Here is a 24,292-nt window from a genome sequence, read left to right as displayed (position 1 = left end):
GACCTAAATCATTACAAGACAATCACCAGTTGTTATCAATTTGATCTCAAAAGATCCCGTGTTCTCTACTACATTTTCATGAAAAACAATGGGGCCTGCTGATCTTCAAGAGCAATGGCTAAGATCATATATGTGGCAGATGGGTTTGGTAGCAAAACCATGTGACAATTCATGTACTATTGTCAATCAACAGAACAACAAATGCCTCTTCACCAGTGAAATTTAAAGTATGTTGGATTGTTTCTCTTATAATTCTTGCATAAATGGACACATATAGTCCTAGTGGATAGGCACCATCCATTTTTATGGATTGGATTATGAGAGATCCTTTGTTCCATGTATGAGAAAAAGGTAGGACCTAGTGTTCTTGAACAGTTGAACTTACGTGAGCTAAAGTAATTAATCATGTCAATTAGTTGGAAGGCATCAGGTTATTGATATGTCATTGGCTTTTACTGATGCCTAACCTAACTGGCTCTTCACCACAAATCATGAGATTTTATGACTTTCCATTTGCTTATATAAACATTTTTTGAGAAGTTGCCAGTTGCCACCACAACAACTCTCCAAAATACTAGAAAACTACTCAAAGCTTTCCTGTGCTTTCATAACCGAATTAGCAATTGTAATCGTTACTTTGTTCATCTAATTAAAGATCATGGCTATTCGTGTTCCTCGTATAATCAAGAAGTCATCATCGACATCCTTGGATGTTCCCAAGGGCCATTTTGCTGTTTATGTTGGGGAGATGCAAAAGAAGAGATTTGTGATTCCGATATCATACTTGAGCCAGCCTTCATTTCAAGACTTGCTAAGTCAAGCAGAGGAAGAATTTGGCTTCGATCATCCAATGGGCGGTGTAACAATTCCCTGCTCAGAGGACATCTTCATTGGCATCACTTCTCAGTTTAGGATTTAAGTATATGCTTGAGATCATTTTTCCCTTTTTTCTTTTTGAGTCTCACAATTTTGTATACAAAGTAGGAGATCCATATTGTACAGTTGATTAGTTAGAATCTAAGTAAAGCTTAGCACCACAAAGATTGGTGCTTTTTGACTCACATAGACTCTAATTCAAACAATACAGAAAACATATTCATTTCTCACTAAATGTGTTGAAAAGAAAACTTATCTTGAAGTGTTTAATCATTCAGCTTATTTACTTGGCCAAGATATAACTTGAAATATTGCTTGATTTTGGGAATGAATTTGCATATTTTGCTTTTTTGAGAGGTGCAAATCAAACCTACAATCATGAAACTTCAAATTCCCATTTGAACAATTTATATTGATCCATTTGAATTATTACAACAAGAACAACAATGTCCCCAGTACATCCATTTGAGTTATTAAATAACTAAAATAGCTGTTATCAATAAAACTGAAAGAAAGATATAAAACCAGTGATTAATATTTCAATTAGGTTTATCAGTTTGCAACTTGCAACTATAATCATGTTGAGTCATTGCTTACCAAGAATGCAGTTATGTTGTTCGATGAAATTCCTGTCAGGTTGCTCTGAAGCTAAAATGTGGACTGGGGCCTTGCATTAGTGAGGACGATACCTATACACGGCCAGGGGTAAAAGTTCTCTTTCAGATGCTTTAAGTTCTAAGGCTCTTTGAATTGGGTAAGCCGGTTCATGGATATGTTATTCAAAAACTTCATGACATGAAACCTGAATTTTGTTTTTACAAATTGTTGTTTGAAAGGATTATAAGTACTTCACAAAAGGACATAAAAGGAAAATTCATATGACCCTTTCTTCATGTACTACTGTCTTTAATAGATATCAATCAAATCACCTTTACCACCCATTATTAGAATGTTTTCGGGTATCATGATCAGGTACGGTTCTCTTCTTCACCTATATGATCTGAAACCAAATGTTTCTCAATCACAACACTGATTAGGCAGCCTATTGGGTGGCCTTCTGCTATATATATACAACCAACTAAGTAGAACAATAAATAAGGGGTTAAAAAATATAAAGAAATAAGCACACGAAGAAGATAAGGGTTCAACTTTTAATATACATAAAAAAAAAATTAATTTTGTATATACGATGTAATTTTTTGCCGAAGGAGGTTCGGATGACCCCTTTGGCCCAACCTAGCTCCGCCCTGACTGTGTGATGATGGAATAAAACAGAAGCAATTTTTTACAATCTCAGTATCATATCCCAAATCTCCACATACAAATTCTTTTCAACCATTTAGGGCTATAATGATTAATGATAAATTATCCCATATATTTTGGATCAAGTTATAGACCTAAGCTAAGAAGCACTTGGAATTGGAAATTATGGTCATTTAAATTTTTTTATTTTCTTGGGGATAGCGCTTACAAGAAACCATGTTACCATCTACGCATTCCGGGGGATGTGTATCTACACATAAATAATAACATGGCACAAGTCTATTTTAGCAATTTGATTGTGAGGGATACTTTGCTCTAAGTTCATAGAAAACGTAGGGCCTGTTGTCCTTGATAACTAAGACCTCTCTCACATTACTTCTTGTTTTAGGATAGTAATAAACATTTTATGTTTTCCCAATATGGTTATGTTTTTCATCCTGGTGGTCCATGCTCCAGGTCATCTCTTCTTAAAAATTCTACAAATGAATAATGCTTCACTCCAAGTTTCAAATAAGGTAGGGTAATGTTCTTGAACTAATAGTGCAAAGTTTTCCATACTTGGAAGGCAAAAGCATGTGACACTTCAGTGACATTGTCTTCTGATGGTGCCCACAAATTGCTATTCAACACATATCAGCAGTTTTTGTATGAGTTGCCATTGCCTATATAAACATATTCAAAGACGTATCTACCACCACAGCTCTCAGCAAACTTGAAAGTATTCAAATCTTTCTGTGTTTGAGTTTTTTTTAGTAATTCTTTCTGTCATTTCTCATCTATACTAAAACTAAAAGATCATGGCTATTCTTCGAATGATCAAGAAGTCTTCCACAACTAGAGATGTTCCCAAGGGTCACTTTGTTGTGTATGTCGGGGAAACGCAGAAGAAGAGATTTGTGATCCCCATATCATTCTTGAGCGAACCTTTATTTCAAAAATTGCTTAGTCAAGTTGAAGAAGAATTTGGCTTCGACCATCCAATGGGTGGTGTGACAATTCCCTGCAGTGAAGATTTCTTCATTGATCTCACATCTCGATTGAGGAAGTGAGAAGAGAAACCTGCCTCCATTTTTTGCTTAGACAATTTTGTATAGCTGTACAGTTTAGAGTTAGAAGAAACACTAGGTAGACTAATGAGTTTCGTTCCATAAAGAATGGATGTCATTCCCTTGTCTCTTGACTAAGGACACATTTTTCTACTTCAAAGAAATTGAAGTAATGAACCTTTTTACTTCTATGGTTTAATTCTATTCCATTTATTGATTAATGAATTCATTGCAATAGAAATTTTTTGGTCAACTCTCATGGTTTACAAATCAGAATGACCTCGGATCTAGACCTCTAAGCGGCAAAACCTATTCAATTGGTGATATTATGGTCACTAACATATTGGTAAATGATAATTACACTTTTTGGTTTAACTCACCATGTACTAGAGCTGCAGCATTGTGGAAGTACTGTGCAGCTGAATGCAAATTAATTAGCTCTTAATTAGATATTCTTTTCTTGAATATCAGTGCAAATTTCTGCCAATATTTAAGGTTATGGCTGACTCATAACTTAATGGAGATTTGTATGACATAGACATAGACATGTTGATAGCCAGTAAAAATTTCTAATCTCTACTATTTGGTAACATTTCTAAGTATCTGCAAAGATAAGTCGGGTTATTCTAATCTGGAAAGTTGATCCTGCATAATAACTTACAACAAGGGACTAAATGTAACACCCCGTACTTTTAACAAAGTTTTGACCACGATCCTAGACTTAGAACATCAGATAAAGAATGTGAGAATTGAAATTTTTCCGTTCAGTTGTGATATGGTGGTTTACGCCCATGAACAGTGGTCATATTTCAATTTACGACCATGAACAGTGCCCGTAAACTGAAACCAAGAATTTCTGAACATTCTGGAATTTGACATTTTGAGGTCATATGGTTAAATACGGACCGTATTTCACTTTACGGCCCGTATTTCAAAACTTGTTTCGAATTTGGGAAAACTTCCTTGATGAAAGTTGTAGAGCATTGAAATACCTTTCCAACGGTATATTACGGGGGTCAAACGGACATCTGTGCAAAGAGTTATGACCATTTTACTGAAGAGAGGCAGTGCAGTCCATATGGCAGAATACGGACGGCCCGTAAACTTGAAATACGGCCAGCACAGTGCTGGACGTAAACTGCATTTTCCAAAACATTATATGTTCGTTTATATCAGTTCAAGTCATTATTTTTCATTCCCTCAAACCCTAGAACGACCTCCTACTCTCCTCCAACATCAAGAACACCAAGGTAAGTCCATTCCAATTATTCCAACTCAATTCTAACATATATCCTTGTAATCTAAACAAGAAATAATCATTCCTAATCTAGGGTTTTCAAGAAAACCCATCTCAAGATTCAAGAATCAAGATTTAGGAAATCTTCTTCAAAATCCAAGTCTTTAATTCAAGTTTTGGAACAACTAAGGTATGTAGAACTTCCATCCACATGTGGGAATCTCTACGTTCTTCCCCATGATTCGTTTCGTAAAATATATGAAGTTCAAATCTTAGGGCATTAAACCCAACATATTGGTAGCCCGTAATTATGTATGTATGTACAAGAATTTTGTATCTATGTTCGTTATTGTATTCCTAATCTTCCATTACGGATATTAGGAATCCTAGCTAAATTCATGAATCATGAATTCTTCCTCATGTGTTCTCATTATGTTTATATGAAACTTTATGATTTCATCCAGCAAGTTACAAGCATGTTTTCAAGTCAAGTATATATATATATATATATGATTATGAACTATTGTTATTACTCATGCATCAAAAACATGTTTTGCAAGACTATGACAAGTTATCTTATGAAACTATATTTACAAGTTATGATTTATGAAAACCATGTACAAGCAAGTTATGATTTATGAAAACCATGTACAAGCAAGTTATGATTTATGAAAACCATGTACAAGCAAGTTATGATTTATGAAAATCATGTACAAGCAAGTTATGATTCATGAAAACCATGTACAAGCAAGTTATGATCATGAATACCATGTACAAGCAAGTTACGATTCATGATAACCATGGGCAGAAAGTGCCACTATTTTACATGTTCATGTTTGGGAGTTGCATTAATTACCGAGGAGGGCTTCAGATAGCCTAAAACTACGTAGCCACCGTAGGATGAGGATCGCTCCACCCATGTCCCGGACGATCTCTCATAATGACTGGATCCTTTCATACTTTATTAAATCTCATGTTCCCTGGCAAGGACTGAGTGTTCTGCTGGCGGGACGCAAGCACCAGACCATGGATCGGTTATAAGTTATTGCTCTCCCTACTTATGATATTTTTACCATGTTTTATATATATATATGTATGCACTCATGTTCATGTCCAGGTTTTCAGTTTCAATTCTTATCATGTTATTCCATGTCCCATGTTATTTCTTTCAGTTGTTTTACATACCAGTACATTCAATGTGCTGACGTCCCCTTTTTATTGCCCGGGGGCCTGCATTTCACGATGCAGGTACTGATATACAGGACGACACATCTACTCAGTAGGACAACATTCGTATCAGCTTATTGGTGAGCCCCATCTCATTCGGGGTTTAGACATTGTATTTCTTTATTTAGTTTTGCATCTAAAGGTATGCTGGGGGCCTTGTCCCAGTAAGTATGTTTTCCAGTTAGACTCATGATAGAGGTTTCATAGACTAGACAAGTCAGTTATGTTATGTCAGACATTCAGAGTCGTCTAGCCATTTTTGGCTCATTCATGTTATTTCCGCACTCATGTTTAAACAAGTATTTTTATTAAGTATTATGACTTATCACGTTTTATAAAGGCTCATCATGCATTCACGTTATATTTCCGCTCATGTATGCCTCATGATAGTTCAGCAAGCCATGTGGTTCGCTCGGTCACATGCAGTCAGGCACCGAGTGCCGTGTTACGTCCAGGCCATGGTTCGGGGCGTGACAAAACTTGGTATCAGAGCCTAGGTTCAAATGTCTTTAGGGAGTCTATGAAACCGTGTCCAGTGGGGTCACTTTTATATGTGTGAGGGCCCCATACATATAAGCAGTTGACCACCAAGACATTCAGGATTTGTCTCATTTCTTTCTACTCTAGATCGTGCCATGAAGCTTAGAGCAATAAGAAATTTCTCTTCCTCTCGAATTACGTACGTTTCGAATGCGCAGGAGATGAACAAATAATTTATGGTCCAAGTAAGGATGTTTACCCATAGGGGGTACAATTGTGCAGTACTTACTGGTAACGAATGAGACTTCAAGTGCTATTGAAAGTGGAATACAATGTAAGTTGCCCAAGAAGGGGTGTAGTGGAATGAATGGTATGTTGAATGATAATGATATTCTTGAGAAAGAAGAATGAAATACAACAGGGAGAGAATATCAGAGAAATTAGAAAAGGAGCTAAGTCAACAGGAAAAAGGTAAGTCATGGAGGATCTCAAGGAAGTAGTGGCACACAGTTTTCTATCGGAGGGCATCAGGACCCACTCTATCTGCAGTTAAAGATTGAAAGGGAAAATAAACAGGAAAGTGTAACAAGTACAGTTTGAGTTGGACATATGAGGTAAGTTCATCATTTTTATACTGTTGTTGAAATTGGGAGCCCTGTGTGGCTATGCTATGATATGATATATATATGTATACATGTTGGCCTTGCGAGGCGTTGTTGGTATTTCCTGCGTGCAGGTTTTGGGATAGTAAGAAATACAGAGGAAACTCTGCCAAAATTTTCCTAGAAATAGAAGGAGAACGAGATATAAGTTCGTAATATGTCTGGAAAAGTCATGTCAACAGTAATGATAAGATTTGACTAAGTTACGAGTGCAACTGACTTTGAGAAATAAGATTTGATTTCCTATTTAGATGAACACCTTGTGTGGGTGACAGTTCGGATACATCCGAATGTGTGTGAGAAAACAAAGGCTTAAGTTAAGTTCAGAATAGAGTGATTAGTGGAAGAAGAAATCAGCTAAAGCTGTAAGAGAGCAAACTACAGAAGAATAGCCTTTAAGAGTTGTCAAAAGAGGTTTTCCTAAGATTTACAAGTGTGAGCAGAGTTAAGTCGTTAAGATGGAGTATGCCAGTTATGAATACAGTAGCAACCCGTTCATGTAAGTAAATTTTGTTTTTCCCCATGAGGAATTGCTCCGATGTGAGTAAAAAAAAAAAAAATCAGTGTTGTAGAGTACAAAGGAATTACAGAAGATAAGGAATGTTAATTGAAATCCTATCAAAAGAGAATAATTTATAATTATGAGATGTTAGCCTTGGTCTAAGGGGGAGATGCATAAATCGCCAGTAAGTCCAGTGAGATAATTGAAGACCCGAAGGGTTAGTATGATATATGAAGAACCTCAGTTCAGTTAGGTTGGCATAATGGGATAGTCTCCATAGGGAATATGCCTAACCCGAAATGAGTAGAATGATCGTCGAGCAAATCATGTCAAGTTCAATTATTATCGATTAGGCGATCACAGAAAAGCTATAAGATTATGCCCAGATATGTGTCACAAGGATAGTGCCATTGCACGAGACTCTAATCCTTAAGGTGCTAGTCATAGACTTAGCGCACAACAGTACTATGAGTATTTTAGGAAGTATCTAAAATAAAGTATGGGAAGTATGGCTCATGATTTAGACAGATAAGATAAATATGGTGAAAGAAGTTCACCGCTTATCCAAGCTAGGAATTCGACTTTCAAGCTTCGAAGTAGGTGGAGTTGTTGCCCAGAACATGGCTTATTCCTCCTTAGTCATCGAAGTTAGAGAGAAGCAGTTTGGTGATTCCTACTTGCTGCAGATGAAAAAAAAGGATTCACGAATAGAAAGACTTAGCTTTTGAGAAGGAGGGAGATAATGGTACCTTGAGATATCAAGGCTGATTATGCGTTCCAGATGTTGATGGGCTCAGAGAGAGCGAATCATGTCAGAAGCTCACAACTCTAGGTATTCCATCCACCCAGGTTCCACTAAGATGTACCATGATCTTAAGGATATTTATTGGTGGAATGATACGAAGAAGAATGTGGCAGATTTTGTAGCTAAGTGCCTGAACTGTCAGTAGGTGAAAGCCGAACACCAGAGGCCCGGTGGCTTGGCTCAGAATATTGATATTCCTGTCTGGAAATGGGAAATGATCAATATGGACTTTGTATCAGGTCTACCTCGTTCAGCTATGAGGCATGATTTAATTTGGGTGATTGTGGACAGACTTACGAAGTCAACGCACTTATTGCCAGTTAAGACCCCAGATTGAACAGAAGATTATGCCAAGTCATATGTTAATGAAATTACCGGATTGTATGGGATCACAGTGTCCATTATTTCAGAGTTGGTGCTCAGTTCACAGTGAACTTTTGAAAATCCTTTCAGAAAGGATTTGGTACAGAGGTGAACCTTTGCACAGCTTTTCATCCTCAGACAAATGGTCAGACAGATACGTTATTCAGATCTCTGTTATAATATTCATGTTAGTTCAATACTCAGTTATCAGTCTAGTACTCACGTATTCATGCCAGTTCAGTATTCAGCTAATCCAATATTCAGTCAGCTCAGTATTCAGCTAATCCAGTATTTAGTCAGCTCAGTATACAGCTAATCCAGTATTCAATTAGCTCAGTATTCAGTCAGCCCAGTCTTCAGTCAGTACAATAGACATTCAGTTTAGTATCTCAGCAGTATAGTAATCTTGTATTCATTCAGTTCAGTAACCATGTGTCCTTGATTTCAATGGTAATTGGGATGACCACCTGTCTCTTATTGAGTTTACCTACAAAAAAAAAAAAAAGGGATTACCATTCTAGTATTGGTATGGCACTATTTGAAACCCTTTTTGAGCGAAGGTATAGATTACCAATTGGTTGGTTCAAAGTTGGTGAGGCAGAGTTTGTAGGACCAGATTTTAGTTTAGCAGGATATGGAGAAAGTCAAGTTAATATAGGAGCGTTGAAACGACTCAGAGTCACCAGAAGTCATATACAGATGTGAGGCAAAGGGAACTTAGAATTTTCAGTTGATGATTAGGTGTTCCTTAAAGTCTCACCTATGAAGGGTGTTATGAGATTTGGCAAGAAAGGGAAGCTCAATCCCAGATATATTGGACCTTACAGAATTCTACGAAAGGTCGGACTAGTAGCTTATGAACTTGAGTTGCCACAAGATTTGGCTGTTGTACAGTGTTTTATGTATCCATGTTGAGGAAGTGTATAGGAGACCCATCGTTGGTTGTTCTTGCTAATGCTATAACAGTTAAGTATGACCTCACCTATGAGGAGATCCCCATAGCCATTCTTGACCGTCAAGTTCGCAAGTTGAGAACTAAGGAAATAACATCAGTGAAAGTCCTGTGGGGGAGTCAGAAAGTTGAGGAGGCTACATTTGAAGCCAAGGAGATATGAAATCCATGTACCCACACTTGTTTAAGCCCGCAGAAGAGATTTATGATGAAACACCAAGATTTTGAGGTATGTAAGCTTTCTTTTCACACTTTTGGTCGTGTGTGGCCAATTTATAGTGCTATTGTGATGTAGCCCTGTGAGGCAATGATATTATGGGTTGTTGTGACAGGTTGGTAGTGCCATATTACAGGAGAAACTCTGGCAAAATTTTTGTCGAATCCCGAATGTTTAACATTCGAGGACGAATTCTCCAAAAAAAAAAAAAAAAAAAAAAAAAAAAGGGAAGAATGTTACACCTTGGAAATTTCCCCGTTAGCGTACTGTGAATAGACCCACGAAGGGTATTACGTGTACGACATGTTGACGAGTAAGAAGTAATGACTCTAAATGAGATTTCAAAGACATTTGTGGTAGGAGACGAAAGTTGTTAAGGAAAGCAAGGTATATGTTGTATGTCGGGCAAGAATTACGAGAATCGAATTAATGATGGCTTAATGACAATTTGGAGAAGGGTTATAATGTCTCTTATGTATTCATGCCTCACGTTTCACGTTCAAGTTCATATATTCGCTATTCATGTCTCATGTTTAGGCACTGACGTTTTCATAAAACTATGTCATGTCAGTTTTCATGCCCCATGTTATGTCTCATGTTTCACGCTCATGTCATGTATTCATCGCTCATGTTTCATGTCTCATGCTTCAGTATCCATGTTTCCATGTAATCACACATTCAGTTCTCATGATCCATGATCATGCTCCCACGTAAACATGCCAAGCTCTTATGTTTTATGTCGTCTTTCATTCATGTTCATGTATTCAAGCCATGTCCAGCCATATCCTTAACCATGACCCATCATTCGAGGACGAATGATCCCAAGGGGGAGATATTGTAACACCCCGTACTTTTAACGAAAGTTTTGACCACGATCCTAGACTTAGAACATCACATAAAGAATGTGAGAATTGAAATTTTTCCGTTCAGTTGTGATATGGTGGTTTACGCCCATGAACAGTGGTCATATTTCAATTTACGACCATGAACAGTGCCCGTAAACTGAAACCAAGAATTTCTGAACATTCTGGAATTTGACATTTTGAGGTCATATGGTTAAATACGGACCGTATTTCACTTTACGGCCCGCATTTCAAAACTTGTTTGGAATTTGGGAAAACTTCCTTGATGAAAGTTGTAGAGAATTGAAATACCTTTCCAACGGTATCTTACGGGGGTCAAACGGACATCTGTGCAAAGAGTTATGGCCATTTTACTGAAGAGAGGCAGTGCAGTCCATATGGCAGAATACGGACCGTATTACAGTTTACGGCCCGTAAACTTGAAATACGGCCAGCACAGTGCTGGACGTAAACTGCATTTTCCAAAACATTATATGTTCGTTTATATCAGTTCAAGTCATTATTTTTCATTCCCTCAAACCCTAGAACGACCTCCTACTCTCCTCCAACATCAAGAACACCAAGGTAAGTCCATTCCAATTATTCCAACTCAATTCTAACATATATCCTTGTAATCTAAACAAGAAATAATCATTCCTAATCTAGGGTTTTCAAGAAAACCCATCTCAAGATTCAAGAATCAAGATTTAGGAAATCTTCTTCAAAATCCAAGTCTTTAATTCAAGTTTTGGAACAACTAAGGTATGTAGAACTTCCATCCACATGTGGGAATCTCTACGTTCTTCCCCATGATTCGTTTCGTAAAATATATGAAGTTCAAATCTTAGGGCATTAAACCCAACATATTGGTAGCCCGTAATTATGTATGTATGTACAAGAATTTTGTATCTATGTTCGTTATTGTATTCCTAATCTTCCATTACGGATATTAGGAATCCTAGCTAAATCCATGAATCATGAATTCTTCCTCATGTGTTCTCATTATGTTTATATGAAACTTTATGATTTCATCCAGCAAGTTACAAGCATGTTTTCAAGTCAAGTATATATATATATGATTATGAACTATTGTTATTACTCATGCATCAAAAACATGTTTTGCAAGACTATGACAAGTTATCTTATGAAACTATATTTACAAGTTATGATTTATGAAAACCATGTACAAGCAAGTTATGATTTATGAAAATCATGTACAAGCAAGTTATGATTTATGAAAATCATGTACAAGCAAGTTATGATTCATGAAAACCATGTACAAGCAAGTTATGATCATGAATACCATGTACAAGCAAGTTACGATTCATGATAACCATGGGCAGCAAGTGCCACTATTTTACATGTTCATGTTTGGGAGTTGCATTAATTACCGAGGAGGGCTTCAGATAGCCTAAAACTACGTAGCCACCGTAGGATGAGGATCGCTCCACCCATGTCCCGGACGATCTCTCATAATGACTGGATCCTTTCATACTTTATTAAAGCTCATGTTCCCTGGCAAGGACTGAGTGTTCTGCTGGCGGGACGCAAGCACCAGACCATGGATCGGTTATAAGTTATTGCTCTCCCTACTTATGATATTTTTACCATGTTTTATATATATATGTATGCACTCATGTTCATGTCCAGGTTTTCAGTTTCAGTTCTTATCATGTTATTCCATGTCCCATGTTATTTCTTTCAGTTGGTTTACATACCAGTACATTCAATGTGCTGACGTCCCCTTTTTATTGCCCGGGGGCCTGCATTTCACGATGCAGGTACTGATATACAGGACGACACATCTACTCAGTAGGACAACATTCGTATCAGCTTATTGGTGAGCCCCATCTCATTCGGGGTTTATACATTGTATTTCTTTATTTAGTTTTGCATCTAAAGGTATGCTGGGGGTCTTGTCCCAGTAAGTATGTTTTCCAGTTAGACTCATGATAGAGGTTTCATAGACTAGACAAGTCAGTTATGTTATGTCAGACATTCAGAGTCGTCTAGCCATTTTTGGCTCATTCATGTTATTTCCGCACTCATGTTTAAACAAGTATTTTTATTAAGTATTATGACTTATCACGTTTTATAAAGGCTCATCATGCATTCACGTTATATTTCCGCTCATGTATGCCTCATGATAGTTCAGCAAGCCATGTGGTTCGCTCGGTCACATGCAGTCAGGCACCGAGTGCCGTGTTACGTCCAGGCCATGGTTCGGGGCGTGACACTAAACACACAAGTTGTAAGATCTTTCAGTAAATTTATCTCTTATTGTAGTGTTGTAGAATTCTAACTCTCAAATAGTCCACTTGCGACTTGATATACCAGTTGGAACTACCATTGTTAACAGCAAGACATCTCTGACGAAGTAGTCCAGACCTGAATCATTACAAGACAATCACCAGTTGTTGTCAATTTGATTTCTAAAGATCCTCTGTTCTCTATCTTGTCATGAAAAATAATGGGGCCTGTTCATCTTCAGGCACAATGGCTGATAACCATAAATTCTTGAGAATGAGTTGCACAGCAAGACCATGTGATACTTCTTGTGTTATCGTCAATCAATAGTGCAACAAATGCCTCTTCACCAGTGAAATTCTAAATAAGGTTGGCATGTTTTCTCTTATTATTCTTATATAAATGGATAGACAGTTTGCATATGTTGTGGTCCCTGAAATCATCATATGGCATCTTCCATATTTATGGATTTGATTTTGAGAGATCCTTTGCTCCATGTATGAGAAAAAAGTAGGACCTAGTGTTCTTGAACTTATATGAGCTGAAGTAATTAATCATGTCAATTAGCTGGAAGACAAGACCATGTGGTAATTGATATGTCATTGTCTTTTACTGACGCCCAACCCAAATGGCTCTTCACCACGTATCAGGAGATTTTATGACTTGCTTTTTGCTTATATAAACATGTTTTCAGAAGAAGCCACCACCACAACAACTCCTCCACAAAACCAGAGAACTACTCAAAGATTTTCCTTTGCTTTCTGAATATTTTGTAATTCTTCTCTTGATCATTTGCTCATCTTAAATAAAAGATCATGGTTATCTGTGTTCCTCGTGTAATCAAGAAATCTTCAACATCCTTGGATGTTCCCAAAGGCCATTTTGCTGTTTATGTTGGGGAGAAGCAGAGGAAGAGATTTGTGATCCCCATATCATACTTGAGCCAGCCTTCATTTCAAGACTTGCTAAGTCAAGCAGAGGAAGAATTTGACTTTGACCATCCAATGGGCGGTGTAACAATTCCCTGCTCAGAGGACATCTTCATTGGCATCACTTCTCAATTTAGGATTTAAGTATGTAATTGAGATCATTTTTACTTTTTAGATCTCACAATTTTGTATACTAAAGTAGGAGATCCATATTGTACAGTTGGTTAATTAGAAGCTATATGAAGCTTAGCACCACAAAGATTGGTGCTTTTTGACTCACAAAGACTAATTCAAAGAATACAGATACAACATTATCTTCTCTCACTAAATGTATCCGATTCTTTTTTATCTTTAAGCTTTTCAAGATAAAATTTCAAACTTAGTTTAATTTAACTTGTATGCATGATTTGTAAACATCAGTCAATATTATTTAGTTGATATTTTATATTACCAAATCAGAGTTTTCTTTAGACAATTATCTGGAGCATTGTATTTCACTTTTATCCGACACTGAAAGAAAGTATACATCATTATTGCATAATAGAAAAATCCTCTTGGTTTTTGAACTTTTTTATATGGTAGGTGAAGTTTGTGAGAAAATTTAACAAGTCAATCCAACACCTAACACTCCTTACCTTAAGATCAGAGTAAGTTACAAGAGTGTGAGAACGGGTTTACTACAGGTTGACAGTATCATACAGAATTTTTACATTTAACATGCTTGAAGCTAGACCATGTTGCAGCCCATCACTAAAAAGATCAACATATTTTGCCACAGCAAGAACCCTGAGAGTCATTGCAGTGTTTCATGCCCTGTATAATTATAATGAGTTAAAATTATATACAATGACATTAAAAGAAATTACACTTTAATTTAATCGCTTTAACAAGTCACTCTAATCTATAGGTTACCATGTCAGGCTACACATGGAAAGTTACCTCTTGTTATAATTTAAATGACTATCAGTAAACTCTTATAGTTTTACTGTACCTTTTGAGATCTTTGTCCCTAGTACCATATAAGCCATAGTCCTGGCTGTTCATAAATACTTAGAAGTTTGGTATACTAGGAATCTGCTGTTCAAAGTCAAGTTATTGTTGGATTATATAATATGTTCAACTCAAGGTGCACTGTGCCAATTGACTTTCTCGACAAATTTCAGCCAGAATGTTGTTCTTGTGGATTAGTACCAGTCTATTATCATAATTGCATACCAGATTAAGATAAGCTTCTGCATTCTTCTCTTGGTTGTTTCCTACAAAATTTAGTACTGAGGTCCACAGATGCTCAGCACTGGCACAACACAAGTAGACACTGGTTGGTTTTGCTCTTCTTTGACTAGAAACATTGCATGACCCATGACCATCTTATCGATAAATGAATCTGGAGAAATATTCCAACTTATCCAAATCACTATTATTCAAATAATAATGATCCTAATTTGACCATTTTATAGGTAACTTTAAATCTTCAACTGCAATACCACTTGGAACCATAAATAATGTACTTTTTTTCATAAGAACCAACTTGTATCCTGAGCCATCGCTTTAGCAATATGGGCGATCAGATTTTGTCTAAAAGTATCATAGCTAGATAAGCATTTCATTATCAATCATTCGAATACTGACTACAACTTGTTGATTCAACATCAAGAAATGGCTACTCCCTAACTGTACCATTTTCAAGAAGATGAGGTTTCTATCTGTTGTTTGTTGTGAATATCAATGGGGCCTTCTTTTAGACAGAGTTGCAAAGTCTAAATAGTCTGATAATTAGTTGGAAGGCTTACATGTGCTATTGTCTCTAAATAGTGCTGCACCAAAACTCAACCACACAAGTAATCTGTAACTAGTGCCACATAATGCCTATCTAATGCATATAGTAGGATTCTACAACTTTTCATTGCCCTATATAAACACATACAAAGAAGGGTTTACCATATCAGCTCTCACCAAAACTTGAAATCATACAAAGCTTTCCTCTGCTTTCAAAGTCCTTACAAGTTCTTCCCTTCCTTATTTGCTCATCTATATTGAACTAAACAACCATGGATATCCGTATGCCTCGTATAATCAAGAAGTCTACTGCAGCTAGAGACGTTCCGAAAGGCCATTTTGCTGTTTATGATGGGAAGAAGCAAAAGAAGAGATTTGTGATCCCCATATCATTCTTGAATCAACCGGAATTTCAAGACTTGCTTAGTCAAGCTGAGGAAGAATTTGGCTTTGATCATCCAATGGGTGGTGTCACAATTCCCTGTAGCGAGGATGTTCATTAATCTTACTTCTCGCTTGAGTAGGTTCTGAGGTTTTTCCTTCCACAGTTTTGTAAAGAACTAACCTTTCTAGTTTGTACATTAGAAGAATTAGGAAAGACTCATTATTCATACCATATTACTGAAATTAGATAGAGGGGACTACTGTCAGCTGCGACATTAGATCCCAATTTTAGATGTAATTATCAGTAGTAGCTGATGTCAGAAAGGCATACAGCACATTTTTTAGCAAATGAAATCTGTTCAGATTCATACTTTGGTCATTTGGATTTTCAGTATTATGACTCCATTCTTCATAACATGGGAATTGGAGCTTCTAAAGTGTTAAAGTCTACGTTAATTAACCAGGGGCGGTCCTATGTGGTTTCAAGTGGGTTCATATGAACCCACTTCGTTGAAAAATAACACTGTATATACATGTATATTTAATCTGTTTTTAAAAAATATATATGTATATACAATGTTATTTATATATTTCTTATATATTGAACCCACTTGGTAAAAATCCTAGGTCCGCCACTGTAATTAACTCTAAAGAAGACACCTTATCCTGAATACTGAAATAATATGTTAATAACAGCAACATACCCAGTATAGTCTCACATGGTGGGGTCTGGGGTACCTTGTGGGATACAGAGGTTGTTCCGATAGACCCTCGGCTCAAGAAAAGGTAATAACAACAAACTAAACTATATACCTGCAGCAGAAATTCAAAATATCAACGAACTGACATTAGTAGATCACACTCCATCAGACATGTTCCATCAATGCTGTCTTTAAAACAAATCTCTGGCTGGATCAGCTGGATAACTTGGGATAATCTGATCAGCAAAGTTGATCAAGTCATCTGATTAAAGCAGTTCAACAGCTGAATCTGCAACACCCTGATGTTCAGATCAATTATGCAGATTACTCCAAAGCATTCATGCTAATTCTTAAAAACCATGGATTTCTGGGATTCAAAATGAAAACGTTAATGAAGGCATGTCTTGATAGGACTTCGTATCGACATTAGGAAGGATTTGGACAGACTCCTGAGGCGTTGGAGAACCTGACGGATAAAACTGGCACTAGTCTAAGCCAGTCTTCTATATTCAATTCTGTCATATAACATTGGTTTTTTTCCTAGTCAGTTTGATTCAAAGGTTAGGCCCTCGTTGCTTCATATATACAGGGGAATGCCCTCTTAACTTCTGTGAAAAACTAACAATTCTTTTGACTCATCCCTTTGTTCTATTGGTATGTGATGATTGATAATACTTTTCTTTTTTGAGAACAAATGTTTACTAGAAACCATATTAATGATAGAAGTTGCCTACTAGATGTATACTTAAACATGATTAACTCTGATTTCACTGAATGAACCTCCTCCTCCTAACACACTTGCTTTGGGTCGGTAAGGGGTGGAATTACTATGGGCAAGCGAGCTAATCCAGGAACACGACGAATCAAAACACTTGTAATTTTAGGAATCAAAGTGTCTTGATCAACATAATCACCATGTAAGTCAAGTATTAGCAAAACAACAACTATGTGTCGGAAAAATTAAAGGCATGGAAACCTGAAATCTTAAAGGAAATCCACAACTTTGCTACAAATTTAACACAAACAAACGTCTAATTGGCAGAGACAAACTAACTGTGATTCTTTTCTAATAAGCGGTCGGAGGAGCACAGGCTGAACGAAAATATTTTATTCAAAAACTCATAAATCTTTTAATGCTTTCTACAATCTTCACACAATGAAAATAGGTAGCAGCAACCATATATATAGTAGTACGAAATCAAAACATATTCGTTTATTTGACTCTAAATTTTAACTAGACATGAACTAAAATATCAAACTATACTAATTAATTTGATTTCCTACAGCTTTAAATTTTTAAGTTTTTCAACAGGGGGGGCTAAATCCATAAGCTGATCTTTTGCGCGAGCTTCAGCAACACGTTGCAGAAAATAGGCATGGTAAGGATTGGAAGCATGGACGGAACTGTAGCTCAAATGACCAGGATTATTTAGCATATTATGCTTCTCGAGCCTTGCCACAAGCACTGCACTCCTTCAATTAAACTCATAAGACGTTGTTCCCGAAGAACTTCAGTGACACGGTGCTTATAATAGGGATGATAACGATCCGAAGCATCAAAGAAACTAAAACTAGGATCACCAGGGTGACTAAACATAATCTTCTCCTCCCAATCTTCCCCTAACTCAGCCACACGCGGTGCAATCTTGTCAACAAGAAGCCTAATATTTTCTGGAGGAACAATGTATGATGGATGATCTGCGATGATCTGCCATTCCGCAAGAGTTTCAAGAAAAGATGAGCGCACAAACTTTGAATATCTGTGTAAAGAAATACAGTTACGAATACGGCTTATATAGGTTTTCGGAAACCGACTCGACTTTATTTTGTCACTTTAAAATAACTCAAATTTTAAAACGGAAAAGGATCATATTTGACTTTGGTCTCAGAAAAAGAATATATTTGCTATTAGTTATATTTTTTTAATATATTTATTTTTACCTCTGAACCATTAATTTCCCTTGTCCTTACCTTTTTTTCTACGTTAATATTATTTTGGGGAAATATCAAAAATATATGATCCAACACAAGAAATTACATTCACGTAGCAATATGCTTTAAGTTTATCCGCATAGTCACTTTTCTCCTCCTCTACAGCCGCACCGACCCACCAAAATGAGCATCACCTACTCCCACGCCATCAATTTAAACCCGAGCCATCCATTTAACCGAACCTATTTACAACATAAACCCATCCACCCAATTTGCATGCTAAAAGAAGAAGCACCTATTGATGATCCTATTCTTCATGAAGCTGGGCTACCAAAGATCAACCACACATACCGGGAACAGAATAGGATAACAGATTTGCTAGCAAAAGAAGGAGCCAAACGAAAGTTTTTAAAAAGCTTAAGTTGAAGGCTGTTCCTTTGGTGTTTGTGAATGATGCTTTTTGAACTAACTTCATAGAAAGTACATTTAACAGGGAAATTTTGGCTTGTGATATTAATAGCCAAAATCCACAAGTTTGCATGCCTCCAAAAAATTAAATATTATATAAATATCCAGTTTACTAGTAAAAAAAAAAAACTCATCAAAATTGACAAGTAACGTGACATTAGACCAACTGCTCCAGAATTCTCTGTTGGTCACAATGGGTGCGGTTATCTATCGAGAATTTTTGTTGAAAAATTGTCATGAAATAAGGTTATTGTCCCTTATACCCTTTACAGAGAGAAATGCGTCAAATGTCAAATTTCCCTTAATCATTTTATTGTTCTTACTCTTTAGCCACATCACTAATGAGTTAAAGACTTTTGGAAAAAGGGAATTTACCCCTCTACTTTTGAAAATTGCTTACATTTACTCTTCTTTATACTATCATGTCAAAGTCTATCCCTGTCGTTATATTATCCGACCAAATTTACCCATCTACTATTAAAAGATTTAATTTTACCCTCTATTATATTATCAGTACATATATACACCTAATGTTATAAAAATGGCTCAAATTAATAAAAATAATATTAATACTAGACATAAATTTACCACTTTTTGAAGTTTATAGTTGCTATTGCTGGATTCGTTGGATTTGCTATTGAGCCATACGAAATAAAACGGGCGAAGTGTATATGTAGCCTATTTCAAGATACCAGTTTAAGTCATCACCAAAGTTCTTATATTTTTGCAAGTTTAACTACTTTAAATCAAGGCCTTAAATCAATTCATGCGCACAAATTTAAAGTTCTGATATATCCTTTGAAGTTTGTCTTGCCAAAGCTTAACTACAGATAATTTGGAAGCAAACAAATTTCAAAATTTTTGCATGAAGTTCAGGCATATATGATTGAACTCCAAGCATTTGCGCATGAAGTTCCGGCATCGCATGTCTCTTAAATATCAATATGTCAAATTGAAAGTACTTTATATAGTCAAGATTCATCTCTTCTGATATTTTCAAGCTTTTTCAATATCCACTTTTTATTGTTTAAAATTCAAAATTCACTTCTTCAATCTTGCGAAAATTATAATTTTAGATGAAGTATTAATTCCAACAACAATGTGAATTTAAACTTTTTATTACACAGTTTGTCTTTGATATGCGTTTATCCGAGGTTCAGTCTAACAAAAATTTGAAGTAATATAGCAGATTTTTTCACCTTTTGTTCTTTGCTTCGGACAAGCTGTGAAGAATAGAAATAATTTTGAGAGAAAGGGATTTGGTGGAGCTTTTTCCGGCGTTTTACCGCAGCTCCGGTGGCGGCGGTGGTAGTGATGATAGCGGGGTTGGAATTTGTGAGTGAGGGAGAAGGGTATAGAATTTGTGATGAAAGAATGTGGTGCTGACATGGCAATGACGTGGTGCTGAAAAGGCAATGACTTGGCGCGTGTGTAATGCACCTTCCATTGTGAAATGGTATTATAAACTTAGGGTGGTATTAATTTCACTTCATACTAGATAAGGGGGTATATAAATACATGTTAAGTTTAGTTGCTAAAGTGAGTTTTGAGGCCAAGTTTAGGGGGGGAATGATGTCTTTTCTCGTAAATATACTAAGATGGTATCACGGAGGACTGTTTTAGTCCTTCTCTTAGTCCTCTATGATACCATCGTGATATATAAATATACTGCGATAATATCACTAAGAGGAGGGGTTTGGCCGAGGGGTATGTCGGGTAAATATTTCCAGCCGGTGGGGATAGAAGCAAAAATAGTTTGGGAGGGGGCGTGAGTGGGTAAATATATTGTATTTTGGGGGCAATTAGTGATGTTTTCCCTAATTTTTTTAAATGGAAAAGGGTCAAATATACCCCTGTACTATCAGAAAAGGGTTAAATATACCCCTCATTATACTTTGGGTCCAAATATACCATTCATGTTATACTTTGGGTCCAAATATACCATTCCTGTTATACTTTGGGTTCAAATATTCCCCTCCGTTAAACTTTGGGTTCAAATAATATATCCCTCCGTTATACTTTGGGTCCAAATATACCCCTCCTCCGTTAAAATTGTCCATGGTGGACATGAGATATGACGTGGCACTGACAACTCGGTGAGGTGGACACCACATGACATGCCACCTCACCACCCTAACCCATTTATGTTATGCCCCGTACATTTATACGACAAATTATCCGCAAGCAAATCGACTCAAGTTAAAGAAGGAATTATTTTCGGACATGAAATAAGAGCTTTTAATTTTCAACTTTGATTATCACAAAAATTGATTAATTAAAGTTAGACAAGTAAATTAGTGGGACATGTGTCAATGTTAAGGGCTACTTATATAAGGCATAAGATGACTTATATTCCTCCATTATTCACAAAACTCATCCATCAAAGTAGAGTTAGTGAGAGAAGCTCTCAAGCTTAGAGAGAGAGAGAAGTTCCCGGCGCTACTATTCACGACGGCGCACTGTTCACGGCGCCGCCACTGTTCACGCGTACTATTCAATTATGAGAAATTGAAATTAAGTGATTTTTATATAATTTTTATGCAATTATGAAAGTAAGATGCTAAATGTGAACTATGGTTGTTATTAATGAATTTGGAAGAAAACAATGCGATTTGGTAGTTTCGTTGCAATTGTAGAAGTTTCGAATGGAATATGGAAATGGGCGGAATGGTTCGAATCCTTGGATATTGTTTAAAATGTTATTGAAATATGTTTGGGTAATCTTGAGTTAGTTGATGAATATGGAAAAAAAAAATGTTGATATTAGTTGGATGGTGTGAAGTTAGAATGGAAGAGTTACATTATGTGGAAAGGAAGGGAAAATTTTTGGATTGTTGGAAATGTTGTATGAATTGCTTAGAATGTCTTTAAGTATTGTTGGTATGGATTCGGGTTAGTATTTAAATATATATAAGCATCGATGTTGGCTTGAAAGTAAGTCGTCGAGTTGAATTTATGAAAGTTGTTGAATGATGTAAAAAAGAGTTACTATTATTATTTTGCCTTTCGAATTGGTTATCAATGTTACTAGGTTGGTTATTGTGGTTGTTGTTGTTGATTTTGAGCGAGATAAATTCTCGGGATGGCCTATTTACAGGGGAAGTGCTGCCGAATTTTCTGTAGAATTTAATGATTAGTTTGGAATGAATGGCTTAAGTGCCCTTAGCTAATGATTGGATATTCGTTGGCATATTTGTAGACCTTGGGGAGCCCGAGGCGTAGATTGGGATTTACTTTAGATTGGCTATCTTGGAGTGCGTACGAGGTATGTAAAGCATCCTCCTTTTTTTTTTTTGGCATGTCTTAGTTTTACATAGGCTAGATTAAAGCCTTAAGGAAATTCCAAATCCGAAATCCGAGCATGATATGATATATATTCCTTGGCACTCTTATGTATGATTTGATGAAATATGAACCATTATGTTTTTGAAAGAAGTGATTTCCAAACTTTGTACAAAAAGGTTTCACTTTAATGAATTTCGTAATTTTTGAATGCATATCTTTCGCATAAAGGCTCGGATTGTTCCAACATTTTCATAAGAGTTTGCATTATGTATAATGAGTATGTTTTCCATAAGCGGGCCTGACTTGGATAAATACCCGTCCGTGGGGCCCGCGACGTTCCTTTATGTAATTCGAGAACTTTTGAAAGAATTCGTTATGACTATTATTTCGATTTTTCAAGTATGATCAGTTTACTTATGTTTGGGTTCATGATAATGATTTTATGCATATGACTACTCACGACTCTACTCGTGCGTTCTGTTATATCTTTCGCCGGTTCCCGGGCCGGTTCTGCTATCGTGAGCATTTTGATATACTCCGGAGTTATGCTGTGTTATGGTTCTCCGAGCTACTCGCTAATGAGGGTCGGGTTCCACATATATTTGGTGTTATGCTGTGTATGGCGTTATGTTGTGATGTGATATGTGACGGGGATACGGAGATTTGAAACTTTCTGGTGTTATGCTGTGTTATGACGCCATCGACGGGAGGGCGACCATATTCTTCTGTACCCTACGCATGACTTACATGTTTGAAACTAAACATTTTGATATGATTGGATTTGTACTTATGTTCGGCACTTCTGCTTCGTTTATGTCTCAGGTTTGTTTTCTGTATATTCTGCTTTGCATACTCAGTACATATTTCGTACTGACCCCCTTTCTTCGGGGGGGCTGCGTTTCATGCCCGCAGGTACAGACGCACAGTTTGGTGATCTACCCATTTAGGACATCCTCTTCTGCTGTTTGGAGTGCTCTTCTCATTTCAGAGCACACATTTTGGTATACATTTGTTCGCTATGTATATATGTATTTGTTCAGGGGTACGGCGGGGCCCTGTCCCGCCATATGATTCGGTTTGTCTGTTTAGAGGTCTGTAGACGTATTTGTGGGTGTGTGTGCCTACTTCTGTACAGTTGTGTTTATATGATTCTATTCGTTATGGCAGCCTTGTCGGCGTGCATTCGTATATGTGTTTTGGGCTGTTGTACCATTTGATAGCCTTGTCGGCTTTTGGTACATTTGATAGCCTTGTCGGCTTTTGGTACATTTGATAGCCTTGTCGGCTTTTGATACATTCGATAGCCTTGCCGGCTTTTTGATATATGTATATGCATATGGTTGCGTTTGAAATATGTCTAAGACAGTTTGATATAATTTGAGGCAGCGTGTGATATTTGTGCCTATATACGTTATCTGTATGTGATTAGATTTGGATAAGTATGTTACGATTTGATATGTTTGTCTATTTGGGTGTCCAAGTAGGGCACCAGTCGCGGCCCACGGGGCTGGGTCGTGACAATTTACCCCTCTCTTCCCCGACCATGTAGATTAGAACCGCGCGGCCACTTCACTATTGTAGGACTGTATGAAATATTTATTTTCTTTAAACAAAATAAATATTCACTATTTTGATTTAATATACTCTAAAAATAGAACTAAAGATATGATCTAAAAAAATAAATCAGTTGTTAAATTAACTTATAGTCTTTGATGGTTAAAATTGATTCACATCCGATGTTTACACTAAATTATACTAATCAATATGTAACTAATTAATATTTACAGATAAGAATGTATATAAATACATGTGTCAACTATTTGTTAGTTTGGTGTAAACACGGATAAATTCTTACCATCCGCTTTTTATAAGTCTTTAGTTATGAGATATGTTCCAAAGGAAGCAAAGTTACCATTTCCAATTTTATTAAGCTAATTAGATTAATATACTCAGACAAATAAGATAATAATTAAAGTAATTAATTTTTTCATACCAACCGTGCACCGCGCATATACGAATACTAGTATAATTAAAAATCCATTATATGTAGGAGAGGAGTGCCCCTATATATTATATTATTTATATATGTATATAATAG

The 24,292-nt window shown here is 36.5% G+C and overlaps 3 protein-coding genes and 1 long non-coding RNA gene across 4 annotated transcripts; all 4 read left to right on the top strand.

Moving 5' to 3' along the window:
- Positions 1-314: 314 nt before the first annotated feature.
- Positions 315-1,061, top strand: LOC132599266 (auxin-induced protein 15A-like). Its single transcript, XM_060312557.1, has one exon. The coding sequence runs from the start codon at positions 659-661 to the stop codon at positions 917-919; it is 261 nt and encodes an 86-aa protein (XP_060168540.1). The 5' UTR covers positions 315-658; the 3' UTR covers positions 920-1,061.
- A 1,656-nt stretch (positions 1,062-2,717) lies between these two features.
- On the top strand, positions 2,718-3,370 carry LOC132599265 (auxin-responsive protein SAUR21-like). Its single transcript, XM_060312556.1, has one exon. The coding sequence runs from the start codon at positions 2,937-2,939 to the stop codon at positions 3,186-3,188; it is 252 nt and encodes an 83-aa protein (XP_060168539.1). The 5' UTR covers positions 2,718-2,936; the 3' UTR covers positions 3,189-3,370.
- A 10,027-nt stretch (positions 3,371-13,397) lies between these two features.
- LOC132599264 (auxin-induced protein 15A-like) lies at positions 13,398-14,103 on the top strand. Its single transcript, XM_060312555.1, has one exon. The coding sequence runs from the start codon at positions 13,535-13,537 to the stop codon at positions 13,790-13,792; it is 258 nt and encodes an 85-aa protein (XP_060168538.1). The 5' UTR covers positions 13,398-13,534; the 3' UTR covers positions 13,793-14,103.
- A 7,809-nt stretch (positions 14,104-21,912) lies between these two features.
- On the top strand, positions 21,913-23,384 carry LOC132599263 (uncharacterized). Its single transcript, XR_009566790.1, has 2 exons — positions 21,913-22,174; positions 23,107-23,384. It is a non-coding gene; the product is annotated as an uncharacterized LOC132599263 (long non-coding RNA).
- Positions 23,385-24,292: the final 908 nt, after the last annotated feature.

This window comes from Lycium barbarum, chromosome 6 (genome assembly GCF_019175385.1).
Source record: "Lycium barbarum isolate Lr01 chromosome 6, ASM1917538v2, whole genome shotgun sequence".
Taxonomy (NCBI): Eukaryota; Viridiplantae; Streptophyta; class Magnoliopsida; order Solanales; family Solanaceae; genus Lycium; species Lycium barbarum.
Note: the sequence above shows the minus strand (reverse complement) of the source record. Positions and strands in the feature narration are given on the sequence as shown.